The sequence below is a fragment of the Micromesistius poutassou genome (genome assembly GCF_964030765.1).
Source record: "Micromesistius poutassou genome assembly, chromosome: 9".
In the NCBI taxonomy this organism is placed as follows: domain Eukaryota; kingdom Metazoa; phylum Chordata; class Actinopteri; order Gadiformes; family Gadidae; genus Micromesistius; species Micromesistius poutassou.
The window spans coordinates 8,983,675-8,998,042 of NC_140279.1; the positions used below are offsets into that span (position 1 = coordinate 8,983,675).

Below are 14,368 nucleotides of genomic sequence, written 5' to 3' on the forward strand. Positions count from 1 at the left end.
TATGTATATGTGTGTTAAGAATATACTTTGTGAGAAGAATGTGTGTGTTTGTGTCAATTGGCGTTTTTCCATTGGCACATTTGGCTGTACCTTGCGTTGCCGTATCTTGCGTTTCCACTTCCAGTTCAAACGCATGAGCTGTGCCAAGCCGAGCCCGAGATGGACCATTTCCGAGTTCTGAGCACTGTTGAAACTGTGAATTCTTGTGAATGACTTGCATCGTCATGTGTATGAATGGAGTTGCCTGATTCTTTATTATTTGTTTGGTCCTATAACTATAAAACAAGTATATAAGCTTTATTGAAGGTTTATGAAGGGTTAATACAAACGCACCGCAGTGATGTTAGGGCAGATATCTTTCATATTAGTCCTGGTTCACTAATATATGATGATATCGATAGTCAATGCTCGCCGTGCCGAGCCGGTTCGGTACAGTATTGTGGAAAAAACAACATATGTGTCTGTGTAAATGCTAGAGCTGCATAGTTTTTAAAAGTATTTTCTTGTGATTTGTCTCCTAGGGGCCCCGAGGTCCAGATGGCCTACTTGGAGACCCAGGACCTGAGGGCCCAAAGGTATTCATACGTATCCTCATTTTACCTTTTTGTTTATTTTATTTTTTTGCACTTCATTTTTGGAAAATGATGTGCATATCCAAAACACCTTGCAAAATCAAAAAACAGTAATGCATTAAAGGAATCAAGGATGCAAATTGCATCCGCACTTTTGACAGTTTGATCGATGTGTCTCTTCCACTGTAATTCTGCCACATTATATCGGGATTGTATTACCAGTGAGACGTGTGAGACAACTAAAATCTCATTCTCTCATTCTCCAGTAATGTAATAACACCACAATGTAGCATTGCATAAGTGATCACTATCAGTCCAGTTATATGTGCCTTTGGTGTGTTTGCAGGGTGAACCTGGTGATATTGGGATGAACGGAGAACCCGGATTCACAGTGAGTTCATAGTGAGAGTAAACCTTTTTGTATGGAGTGGAATGTGGTGCAAACAAAGAATTTAAATTTGCTCTGATACACAGCTAACAGCCTGTTTTTTGTAAGCCTTCTCTATCAGTATGTTTACATGTACAGCTTAATTCGATTAAAGCCATAGCTCGACTATGCTCCTCAATTGGACAACTGCAATTATCCGCGTATACATGGCGGTGAGTAAATCGATTCACTGGCCGAAGCATGTCATGCCCCGGTACGATAGGTGGCGCTGTGCCCATTTCAACTAGTGGTAATAGAGCCACCGGTTTACCTCTTTACGTCACCAGCAACAACAAACTCAGGTGGCATTCGAGAGATTTTTTTAGTAGACAGCTGTCAGTTCACTTCGGGTCCATGTCATCTCTCCGACGCTCCATTGTTCCGACCTCTCGGTCGTATGCGGACTCCTCCGGCTGCTCTGCCGGCGGAGTACCATCTTACGACGCTCCCATAAAGCACTCCTCTGTAAAGTCATCGTATGTAAGCCGCTCAATATTAGAAAAAAGGTTGTGATTGGCCTGACCCTGGCCAGGTCTGAAGGAAATCTGTCTGAACGGGAGCGGGGCCAGAGGCAAAGGCCAGAGAAAATAAAAGCTCAGAGATTTGTTTTGTTCGCAGGCTATTTGGCATCCCAACTGGTGTGTTAAGTGTTGTTTGTTTGGATGGATGGATGGATGGGAAACATAATAAAATCCTTTGCGTGGCCACTGAGGTTAAAATATGCTAAATAAATGCAATGCAGTATTTTTACCATACTATGATGTATAGATTGATATTTCTTATGTATCTTTTTTACTCATTTTATGACATATCCTTTTTAACAGGGCAAGGCAGGCAGCCCAGGAGAGAGAGGCCTTCCAGGAAAACCTGTGAGTGATATATTTAACTTTTTCTTTTGGCTACATTACCTTGTCAAAGCTGTCATTTACATGGATGATCGGTGGGGTGAAAGCTATACACCTCTTGGCAGTAAACAGCATGACAAGGAACTAGGGATGCACGATAACTTTTTTTTTTAACCGATACCAATAACTTTCAGTTCCTAAAGGCCGATACCGATATCAATAACCGATTACACACACACATATACATGTACATATATATGATCATGACATTGTTGATCAGACATCAGTAGAATCAACGGGGGGTTTAGGGGGGCAGGCTTGCAAGAGGCGGGATATGACGTAGGGTCCACGACGGCCCCTGTCACTCAGGTGTGTTTTGGTCTGACCGCAGCAACGGAGGCAGAATGGGCAGAACTCATCGCGATCATCTTAAATGTTGCTGCAGCGATGCATAATATATTCCGTTGCATCCACAACATCCGTATCGATCGATGAAAGATTGGAGCATTGGGGTCACAGACAAATAGAAGAAACGACGAATAAGAAAGGCGTCGCAAACGACTGTGTTACCGGAGGAAGAGCGTCTTTTTTTGCTTCATTTCACATCTAACAAACACTGGGACAAATGTAGTTGATCTCTGTGTTTAACTGAGAAAACAGGGAGTGGAAGGACGGGACCCTATAATGTTCAGCTAACTGTTGTCAATAATAATCAATTACGAGAGTTAGCGCATGTGTGTGTGCGAGAATGGCAGTGTGAGTGAGTAGACGAGCGACGAGCGGTAGCGTGTGTCAGTTTAGTGAAGTAACGAATGAGTCTGGTTGTCTCTGTGCCAACGTGTAGGCCCTACTGTAAAGTTAGTGAAACTAAGAATAAAGTACACAGCCTTTCAATAATCGGCGGCCGCTTCATTCCGACCATATTCCGACCTATAAGCAGACCCACTGCCGGTCAAAGGGAAGGGTGGTACTCCTGAGAGAACATCGACGTCTCCCCTGTGCTCTCGACTACGGTCTGGTAGCCGACAGCAGGAAAGGTGTAACATAATAATAAAAATAAACATTTTCGATATACACATGCAGCTGTGAACTCATGTATTGTAATTGATTGTATGATGTGTACTTTTAGGGTTACGATAAGACCTTTAATTTAGCGTTAGTCGGAGCGGGGCACTGAAATTATATAGGCTATGTTATCGGGGCTATTCGTCATGATATCGGACTTATCGGAATGATGTAATAATTTCTGTTAGCGCCCCGATAATTATCGTGCACCCCTACAAGGAACAGAGTGAACACCCTCCTCTCCTCTCGTGTCACCTGCTTATTACATGCAGAGGAGGCCAGTAAACCTTATTAGAGATGAAGTCTGAAGTCTGTGGCCTGTAATTATTTCAGTGTATGCGTCACAATATGCATGTGTTGCTGCACGTGCTCCAGTATCCTGGTTGAATATATAAATATATGGTAAAAACTGTTCACATTTTGTGTAGAGACTTTTAATGAAGTCATTTAATTAAATCAATTCAATAAATTCAGTTAATCTATTAATTATTTATTATGTAATTTAAGGTGATTGATAACAGAATCTAAACATGTAAAAAACCCACATCGTATCACAGAGGGATGTAGCTACTACACCCCTACCAAATACCTGGTTATGAAAATGTAAAAACGTTTGTAAATATACATCTCAAAGCACTCGCTTAATACTGGAGCTATTTCAAAAATGTTTGCAGACATTAGACGCATTAGACGCAAAATTATTTGAAAATAGGGTCCTAGTTCAAAAATCCTCAACTTATCCTTTAACGATATAATAATAAGTAAATTATAGTATCCATCATCATTTTTTTGTATTAACAAATTTTGCAACAAAGACAAAACAAATCTCTATTCCACATAGGCCTACTCGTTTCTAGGCAACAATGTCGACGCATGTGTAGAGTTGTTGTTTTTTCATCTTTCGTCAGTTTTTGTCATTAAGGAGACAATAAAGGGATATGTTGAGCTATGTTTTAACAGAGGGGTTTAAGTAATTTACGTTTAACAGGTGAGGGAAACATTGCCTATGACAGGCCTGTCATATGTCAGATCTTCAAATATGCAATAGCAGATTGTAAGATTTGTATATTTTTGTCAAAGAAAGCGATGGATTCAATCCAACCCCTTTCGACTGCATTTCATGTCATCCCTGATAACATGCTATTCCTTGAGAGCTGAGAGCTGCTGTTCCGCTGCTCATCTCATCCAACGTATCGGCCTTGACGCATCAGCATTATTTTGTGGAGCCAATGCTTAACCAAGCAAATGGCAACAAACCCAGGGCCTGTTGGCAACTACATGCCTCGCTGTGCACTTGTTTATCCACAGACCTTCAACACACACACACACACACACACACACACACACACACAGGGGATATTTCCTAGGTACAGACATGTCCTATTACTAAGTGAAGGCGTTTGACTTGCAGGTCAATTCATGTTGATACTAGTAATTTTCTGTTTCATTTTAGTTGTATTTTTGCAATAATTTATTGTAAAGCCATTATGCCACCTGGTGACAGTTGTGGGGAAAAGTCAGAACATAAATCAGCATATTTTTCATTGTGTTTTTGGCATAAATAATAATGAATGTCTCCCCTCACAACTATTGACCATTTTGCATGTGTCACATTGTGAAATGGGTTTTATTTGAAATTCTATTTATTTTGTTAATATTTATGAATATAATGTTTTATATATATTTAAATATATTTGATAAAAGTTAGGAGGCTTCTACATTAAGGTGAAGCACATGTTAGTAACCGTGCCTGACAAAGCTTGTCCAACTATGGGGCCATAGGGCCGTTTCCAAACCTCTCTCGTAAAAATTTACTTTTTCCCTTCAAGTATCAAAGAAGAGAGCTACCTTTTTGACACTTGGCAACACAGTTGTTTTATCAAGTATAGCCAAGTGATTACATATGACAGGAAAGCCAATTAAACATGCCTATTCCTTAACATCCTATCCAGGAAATAGACTAGGCAAACCACATCAAAGAAGAAGATGCCCTTTATACACTTTGAAACGGCAACGAGATTTAATACTATAACAACAATCGCAACTGGGCTCATGTGTCAGTGTCTTCCACCACAGGGCATTATATAATAACCCAGTTGAAGTCAAAACATTTCTTAATATAACATTTGCTTGATTTGATTTGGGATATTTATCTTTTATCGGTTTATTGTACTTTCAAATTAAATGGTTATGATAAAAAATAAACCTTTCTGTCTATGTTTGTGTTCTAACAGGGAAAGGCTGGAATACCAGGCAGTGCTGGAGAGAAGGGACCAGTGGGTGAACCCGTAAGTCCTCTCTGAAGCAGCAGCTCACCAATATTGTTTGGAACCCTTGTTTAATGTCTGCATACACACATCATGTGAGGAGCCCGGGATGCCTTCTGCCTCTTTCCAAGGATAATTTAGGAGACAATGATCTTGCCTTTTTTCTTTACTTTTACACTTCCTTGGGAAACAATCTGATTATTTAAAGAACAAAGGTCTTTCAACAGGGGCCAATTGCAAAGGTTGTCATTGTCAAAAGACATGTTTGTTTTTCTTTTAATTTAAAACACTCTCAAGTCTAAGTAATTTCAAAATCATTTTGTTTTTTACAATTTGAAGCTTTAGAAAATGGGAAGAATATAAGATAGTACTCAGGTATTGGTCTCAATGTTGCTCTTTTATCTTTCAGGGCCCCAAGGGACCTCAAGGGGACACAGGACCTGATGGAGAGCCAGGACTTGAGGTAATATCTTTATCTTTCCCTATTATTCATATTTATATATTAGCATAGAGTCAGAGAGAGCAACTCCACACAATCCAGCAGACCTTCCATGTCATTTGTAACAACCACTACTAGATAGTAGGCCTGGGCAATAAAACAATAAATTATCGTATTGTGATAGACTTTTGATCAATATCAATATAAAACATGTTCAATATATATATATCGATAAGAGACTGGACCACCGAATCTGCGTTGATGGGGTGGGTTTGATACTCAAATACGGTTCCATACTTATTTACAATATTAGAGTGTTTTTCATTGTTGTATCGACATTGGAGCATTGATCAATGAAGAACAGTGGAAGGTCGTATTAAGTGTTAAACAGAAGTGTTTAAATCCAGCATGGTAATTCATAGTCTTTTTAGGTAATTAAAATTATCAATAGTTCGATATCGTATCGATCAATATGATCAAGTTATATCATGATATGTGTTTCAGCCATATCGCCCACGCCTACTAGATAGACTTACTCACCAATCCATTAACCTTTTTGGTCTTTTGCTGGTCTTTACTCTCAACTCCCTCAATGTTTGTCCTTTTGTATTTTCTGTTTAGTGATTAATGAAAAACATTTTTCTGAAAAAAAACAACAACCTCAGCACTGTGTTTCTCCATCATTGTGTCTCCAGGGGGGCCCTGGTGGGGAGGGGGAGCCAGGGGCCATCGGAGAGCCGGGATTTAAGGTCAGAGTGTGGGACTATGAAGTCCTTGGTTAAATGGACTTCTTCAGGGTTAGCTTATGTGTGTTTGTGTCTGAGTGTCTGTGTGTTTGTATCTGTGTGTGTGTGTGTGTGTGTGTGTGTGTGTGTGTTTTCCTCTTTGTTGGTAATGTATTTGAGTATGTACACACATCTGTGTGCATCCTTTTGTGTGTTGACTATGTGAGCTGGTGATCAGTCAGCTGTGTTGTTCCTACAGGGAGCTGCTGGGACTCCTGGAGCCGAGGGGGAGGAGGGCCAGCAGGGAATACGGGTGAGCAGTCCACTCCATCCCTGTGTGGAAACCCACCTTTCATTTCTCTATCTATCGATCTCTCTCACTCTCTTTTTCTTTCTCTCTTCCCCTCTCTCCATTGTGTCTATAACCTTTTCTCTCCCCTTTGCTTCTGTATGCTGTCTCCCTCTGTTTGCCTCCATTAGCGGAGTTGGAAGAGATGGTCATTAATATTTATCCTTGTTCACACAATCTTAGACGAGTGTTTTCCCATCATGGACAGATTAATATTGGAGATAAAGCTGCCTATTAAAAACAAGAGCAATAATAATAATTGTAATTTTTGCAGCTTCTGTGGCACAAATGTATGCTCGACTTTGGATCTCCCTAACAGGATATGGTGATGCCAAAGTTTCTTCTGCTCCTGATTTATTAATTTGCTTTCTCCTTCTGGATGTGATATGTTGTATATGTACTGGAAGGCTTCTTCCTAACCTATAATATGGAGATGAAGATTATGATATTTTGTTTAGGATCCAACTGGGAAACGTCATTCATTTTTGGTATTGATGGAATGAATTTATGGGCTAAATAATGTCTGGTCGAGTGTCATGACCTTCTTGGATTCTATTGGATAAGAACCGCATATTTATAATAACTCCATGCAAATGCCAAGAAAGAAAAGGGTTTAAACCATATATTCAGTGAATATCATTGTAGCATCAACAGTTGCCATCAAGAAGAAATCCAGAAACAGGTCTTATTTCTTATAACTCTGTGTCTTAGGGTCCCCCTGGGTCCCCCAGTGAAGATGGCCCTCAAGGGAAAGATGGAGCCAAGGTAAATATTACAAATGTTAATTTGGTTTCTGTTGCGATAAGGATCTAAGAATAAGTTGGGGGATTACATGAAGTTCATCCTAGTGTGTCAGGTGTAAATTAAGGCACACTGAGGAATCAAAAAAGGTTAATCACTGTACAAACAGATTCTGGTAGATTCCCCTTGTGGCCATCTTGGTTATAAATGCCAGCTGCTAGGGTTCAGAACCAAGATGGTCCAGTCAGAATTTTATTTTTTATTTTTTATTTTATTTTACCTTTATTTTACCAGGCAAATTGCTTGAGATAAAAAAATCTCTTTTACGAGCATGGCCTGGCCAAGAAGAATGATCACATGAACATGACATGTTATGACTTACTTGAGAATTGATAAAGTCATTAAAAATATAGATTTAGAATAACTATAACCACAATATCCACATATTATAGATCCTGAATATTTGCTATGTTCAGTTTGATTGTAATTTCTGCTAAATTACTGCCATTGTAATAAAACTTCTTGCTTTGTTCAAATGATCTATCACCTGAACAGTTGTTATTGAAAAAATATATACACCTGATGATATATACATGATGATGTTGAAGTACATTATAACAAATATTACATTTTCAATTCTGAGTTTGACCATACCAATGGTTGTGGGCCCTCCTTCTGTAAACTCATAAAGGCATCTCTTTGACACTGTTTGCTTCACAGTTGGTTTCTTTTGTATCTCTTTCCATTCATTTTCTTGGTCTCCTTATTCCCTCACCTGCTGCTCTCCTCAGGGTGAACCAGGAGATGGAGGGCCCATGGGAAAACCAGGGGACAGAGGGGTTGAGGGAGACCCCGGGCCCCCAGGACTTGCTGGAGGCCCTGGAAAACAGGGATTCAGAGTGGGTTTATACATTTCTCCATCACACTTCTTCACATCTATTTTATGAACATGGATTTTTCCTGTTAGGAATTGCAATTCATTGAAATACAACGAACGCAACATTGCCTCCAATCATTTTAACTTTAAATGTATTTTTTCTGGCTTTGAAAAAGGGGCTCTCGCAGACATCTGCGATACCAGTTTGACAGATTCTTTGACTAGAATCATGATTATTGTCAAAGGGTCATGAGAACCAACAAATCATGACAGAAATTCATCATGTTCGCGAGAATTTTTCTTTCACATTCCTGCCAAAGCAGCAACTCAATAGTCTAAAGTTTATTCATTTCAAAGTGATAGTGCCCATGTGCTCCAGTAGGGGTCAGTCTTCCCCAAAGCAAACTGCTGCTGCCCCTCTCACTGGCACTGCACAAAGTGCTAACCTCTGTTTGACACATGTCAAACAATCATCCTCTAAGTCAACATTTGTTAACTTAGAGGGATATAGTAGCTTAGGGCCACAACTTCAGCAAGGTGTTTTAGAAGGAGCATATTAACCGCTGCTACTTCAAGGATTAGTCAACATAAGAAGTAATGGTTAAAAGCATTCAATGGAATTAATTCAAGGTTACTTTCAACATATCCCTCTACAAGGGATATGTTGAAAGTCACACCATAAATTTGGCATAGCAAAACAAAATATTGTATTTGTTATGGAATGTTCTAGTGCCAAGGGATGACGCTTGATTGATGTTTGAGAGACGCATGCATGCCTTCATCTTAAAAGTACAGAGTAGCCCTGAAGCTAAACCTTTTTAGTCCTCCTCTCTTGTTAAAACAGATTCTATCTAACAGATTCTAACAGATTCTGTGAAGTAATCCTCCATTGTTAAAACTATTTATATCTGTGGAGTAATCCTCCTCCCTTGTTAAAAGTGTTTCTATCTGTGGAGTAATCCTCCTCTCTTGTTAAATTTGTTTCTATCCGTGGAGTAATCCTCCTCCCTTGTTAAAACGGTTTCTACCTGTGAAGTAATCCTCCTCCCTTGTTAAAACTGTTTCTACCTGATCATGATGCAGATGATTTTGTCACGCAGGGTCTGGAGGGAAAACTGCGTGACAAAATCACGCAATCACGCAAACAATGCTTGTTGTTTCTATCCGTGGAGTAATCCTCCTCCCTTGTTAAAACGGTTTCTACCTGTGAAGTAATCCTCCTCCCTTGTTAAAACTGTTTCTACCTGATCATGATGCAGATGATTTTGTCACGCAGGGTCTGGAGGGAAAACTGGGACCAACAGGAAATCGAGGAAGAAATGGAAAGAAGGTAAACACACATCCTAATCATTATAATGAATATTATTTTTGTTCTCATCAGATTTCATAATGAAATTGTTAGATTAATGAAAAACGACAACAAAATCAACATGCAGTAAGTGGCAGTAACAGAAGGATTTAACAGCTTTAACATGTGTGTGGTTTGGTACAAGTTTAGCCCCTAACCTTATCTGTCAACCGTCCAATGTTCCACGGGAACGTTTGAGAAACACAACAGCAGTCTGTGTGTGTGTGTGTGTGTGTATGTGTGTGTGCATGTGTGTTTAGATGTTTGGGTTTGTTTGCCTGTGCGTGGGTGTGGGTGATGTACTGCTTTCCCTTTTGTTCCTGGGCTTTCATATTTGAACATAAATCGTTTTTGTCCAGTATCCAGGCCAAGTTTAAGCCCAGGGGAAATAAATACTGTCTTCACTAGCTTCTTGTTCTACTGAGGGGAAAACAGGATGGGATTCTTGCCAGTCCTGCCTCGGAAGGATGCTTGTTTAGTACCTTACTACCTTCTCTTCATGCCTCTGCATCCTGCATGTTTTCAAGGTTGTCTCCTCTTCTTGTGTGATTTCAGGGAGAGAAGGGACCCCCAGGTATGGCTGGAGAGTTGGGCTCAGCCGGGGACATCGGCCAGCCCGGGGGGGCCGGGCTGAAGGGGGCAAGGGGGACCAGAGGACCACCAGTAAGTGCCACTTACTGATGACAAATAATCTTCTTCAAATTAAATCTGTTGATTGAGAAACAGAGAGAAGAGAGAAGGTGGTAGAAGCCTCATATCTAGGAAGATCCCCCTTATTCAGCAGACAGCAGCAGCAATTCCGCTATATGTCCGGTGTCTGCGCTACTGCCTCCCACAATATCATTGTTATATTTAGCCACGGAAGTGTAAAAGTAAAGAAAAACGGCAAGAAAACAAGGAGAGCCAGGGTTGATGAGTGTGTTTTTTGCATTTCCTCGCCCCCTCGCAGGGTCAGCTAGGTGTCATGGGTCCAGAAGGCCAGCCGGGACTGCCAGGATACACAGTGAGTGGATACTTGAATTTGATTTCAAACTGGAATCATGCTTACATAATAGTCGCACACGCGCACTGTAGTAAATCAAATTTCATACAAAGAAAAAAACTGTAGTCATGTGGACTTGATTTTGGAGTGTTAATGGTATTTAAAGGGTGGCTACAAACATGTGAAAATCCGGTATGCCCTTAAACGATTTGCCCGTTTGTTTAGAACCCGGTTAATTGTTGACATTGTCTATGTCAATATGTGAATCAGCCGTGATTTTTCAACTGACCTCCGCTTGCGATCTAGACATGTTCCGAAATTGGGCAGCTGGCCATCAATTGACATCCATTATATTAGCCAGGGGGCCAAAACTGAAATAAAAACTTTGTCTGACACTTTATGGTACAAGCATACAACCTATCCAGTATTAATATTGAACCCCTTAACATGTGTTCTAGCCAGGTTGTCAGCTTAGAAAAAGTTTTTTTGTCCATTTTAACACCATATACTTAAAAGTGGTAAAATCTGAAAAAAAAAATATTCTTCCATGTTACCTCCTGTTATTTTGGGCAAATGTGCAATATAATCCCATTTATGTGCAAGCATGATCTTTAAAAAATAATAATCAATAAATACCACAAGAGTATCACACCACAAGGGGCACTGTTGTGTCAGCACAGATGTGATTTGGCCTGAGGCAGCATATCCAGTGAAGATGATCACAGCAGGTGTCAAAGTCTGAACAAAACTTTATAAAGGAGTGAATTTCCCACAACAGATTAACTTGGTCTATTTGTCTACAAAAACATTCACCTCAAGATTTTACCATCGAATGTTGCCAGAAACAGGTAGGCTAAACTGTTATCCAACTAACTATAATTCCCAGACAGATTGCTAGGCTATTGTACTTTCATAATTACTAGGTTACTTACTAATAGGTACATTTTTGTGCATATGTGTAATGGAAATGTTATGTTTAGAATTTATTTGCTATTTGCTATTTGCTATTTTACAGTCTGCTTGCTAAAAGTGTTAACCAGTTTGTTAGATAGCCAAGCACTCAGCTTATGTCAGATGACATTTTAGTGATCCACTCAGAAACCAAACAAAGATGCTTCAGTGGCAATACTGAAGCAGAGAGTGTGAGGATATTATTATTCTCTTGGTGGCGTTCATGTGCAGAGGAACTTTTCAAAGGTCATTGGCCAGCATCTTGCTGATTCTGAACTGAGGGACATTCTTGAGGAAAGTGGTGTGTTTGGAAAGAACAGCTGAAAACATCAAGAAGGGAAAGGGATGGAACCGTGTAGCCCATGCACACAAACTTGCCTTTGAAGCACTGTGGAGAATATTGTGCTGATTCTGAACTGAGGGACATTCTTGAGGAAAGTGGTGTGTTTGGAAAGAACAGCTGAAAACATCATGAAGGGAAAGGGATGGAACCATGTAGCCAGTGCCCACAAACTTGCCTTTGAAGCACTGTGGAGAATATTGTGGGCAACTTTTCTGCAATGGGTGGATGACAATGATAGAACAATAGACAAAAGTTGCTTTGAGTTGGCAGATGCATTCTCAGAACACATACGATGTGGAGAAATTGAGGCAGCTGCAGCATGCTATAAAAATCTTCTTCTGAAAGTTGGAGAGGTTCAGGATCTCCTTGCTGAGTTTGACAAGGCTAATGAAGACAAACCAACATTTACCGGCAACAATACATGGACCATGTGTCTATTCTCCTGGTATTCACACGGGCACTGAGATGTGGTGACTGGAAGCTTTACATGTCGGCCTTCAAGAGCATGATGCCCTGGTTTGCTGCATATTATCACACCCACTACACAAAATGGGGTGCTGTATTCATAGCAGACATGGAACATCTGGCACAAACGACACCACGGGTCTACCAGGGCTTCCTAGATGGTCATTTTGTAGCCAAAGAGGCTTCAACAAGGTGCCTTTTGATCATTGCCTCAAGCGCATCAACACAACTGGAAAGGTTGCTAGAGGATTGGTAGGCATCACTCGAAATGAGACAGCTAGAAATCGTTGGTCCATTACCTACAATGAACGTGCGTCTTTAGCAACCACAACCACGAAGACTGCCTTCCATCAAGACTCAGAAGGGATAATGATGATGTCATTCAACTTGTAGACCAATTCCAGAGATAATATGTCTTCCAACTGGAGAATATGTATGGGTTGGTGTCTTTGACAACCTGTGATGTTGCTCCAGAAGATATACTGAATGACCTCACACATGCTGCAAAGTCTGGGAAACAAATGGTAACTGAGCTGGTGAAAAAAAGAATGAGCACAATGAACACAGACTTCCATAACAGCCTCACTAAGAGAATACTCCAAACATTCTCAAATCTTTACAGAACAGCAAACTTGGAAAACTCCTGACAGGGATATTTTCCGTTGCATCATTGTATCCATGGACAGTGGCAGAGAGGTTAACATAGATGGGCTTCTCCAAAAGGAACAGTAAAAAGTGGGGGATTTGATGATGATAAAGTGGCATCGGCAGCTGGAGATTGATGTTTTTAACCTACGGGCTGCACATGAAGAAGCAGATACCCGCATATTGCTACATTCTGTTAATATAATACACCAAACTTAAGTGCAGTCCTTGTTCAGTGCAAAAACATCAGTTCAGTACATCATTGAGGTAGTATGCATAAATAAATTAATAAAAACTATAAATATAGTACTACTATAGGAATTAAAAAGCACATACGACACCCACACAAACATCCACATTCATAAATGTAAAAGTGGTAACAACTATGCTTTAGTATCACCATTTAGAGCTGTTGGGTAAAAACTGTTTTGTAGTCTGTTTGTTCTAGTTTTCATGGACCTGTATCTCCTGCCTGATGGCAGTAGTTCAAACAGATTACGACCGGGTGTGATGAGTCCTGCAGGATGGATTTGACCTTTTTGAGGCAGCGGAGGCTGCGAAGTTCTTCCAGAGAAGGAAGAGAGCAGCCTATGATTTTCTATGCTGCCTTTATGACCCCCCGGAGCATTTTCCTCTATGCCACAGTGCAGCTTAACAACCACACACAGAGACAGTATGTTAGTATTCTCTCTATTGAGCAGCGGTAGGACACCAGCAGTTTTTGAGGGATGTTGTTCCTCCTGAAAATGCTAAGGAAGTAAAGTCTTCTTCCTCCTATAATCCACAATGAGCTCCTTGGTCTTTGATGTATTGAGGAACATGTTGTTAGCTCTGCACCACCCCACCAAACACTCCACCTCGTCTCTGTAGGCGGTCTCATCCCCCCTTGAGGGGGATGAGACCACTACTGTGGTGTCATCGGCGAATTTGATGAAGGTGTTGCTATGGTGGGCGGGAGTGCAGTCGTGGGTGTAGAGGGTATATAGCAGGGGACTCAGCAAGCAGCCCTGCAGGGTGCCAGTGCTGAGGCTGAGGGCCGTGGAGGTGTGTGGGCCCACTCTTACCCTCTGAGTGCGCTCTGTTAGAAAGTCCTTAATCCAAAGGCAGGTGGAGTGTGGTATTCCAATGTCAGACAGTTTGAACACCAGTCTGTGGGGGAGGATGGTGTTAAAAACAGAGTTAAAGTCTATGAAGAGCTCCCTTACTGCAGCAGGTGGGACAACGCAGCATGGAGGGCTGTGGCCACGGCGTCCTCAGTAGACCTATTAGCTCTGTAAGCAAACATGTGTGGATCAAAGGTGGGGGGGGGGTTAATGACATGATGTGA

The 14,368-nt window shown here is 40.8% G+C and overlaps 1 protein-coding gene across 1 annotated transcript in view; it reads left to right on the top strand.

Annotated features, from left to right (window-relative positions):
* The window catches only part of col24a1 (collagen type XXIV alpha 1), a gene marked incomplete at its 5' end in the record, with an annotated part of 91,777 nt that overhangs the window by 52,274 nt on the left and 25,135 nt on the right, over positions 1–14,368 (top strand). The window contains 12 exons of the mRNA XM_084473560.1: positions 522–575; positions 919–963; positions 1,824–1,868; positions 5,144–5,197; positions 5,586–5,639; positions 6,311–6,364; positions 6,600–6,653; positions 7,401–7,454; positions 8,222–8,329; positions 9,584–9,637; positions 10,211–10,318; positions 10,605–10,658. Coding sequence (XP_084329686.1) covers positions 522–575; positions 919–963; positions 1,824–1,868; positions 5,144–5,197; positions 5,586–5,639; positions 6,311–6,364; positions 6,600–6,653; positions 7,401–7,454; positions 8,222–8,329; positions 9,584–9,637; positions 10,211–10,318; positions 10,605–10,658 — 738 coding nt within the window. The remainder of the gene's footprint in view (positions 1–521; positions 576–918; positions 964–1,823; positions 1,869–5,143; positions 5,198–5,585; positions 5,640–6,310; positions 6,365–6,599; positions 6,654–7,400; positions 7,455–8,221; positions 8,330–9,583; positions 9,638–10,210; positions 10,319–10,604; positions 10,659–14,368) is intronic.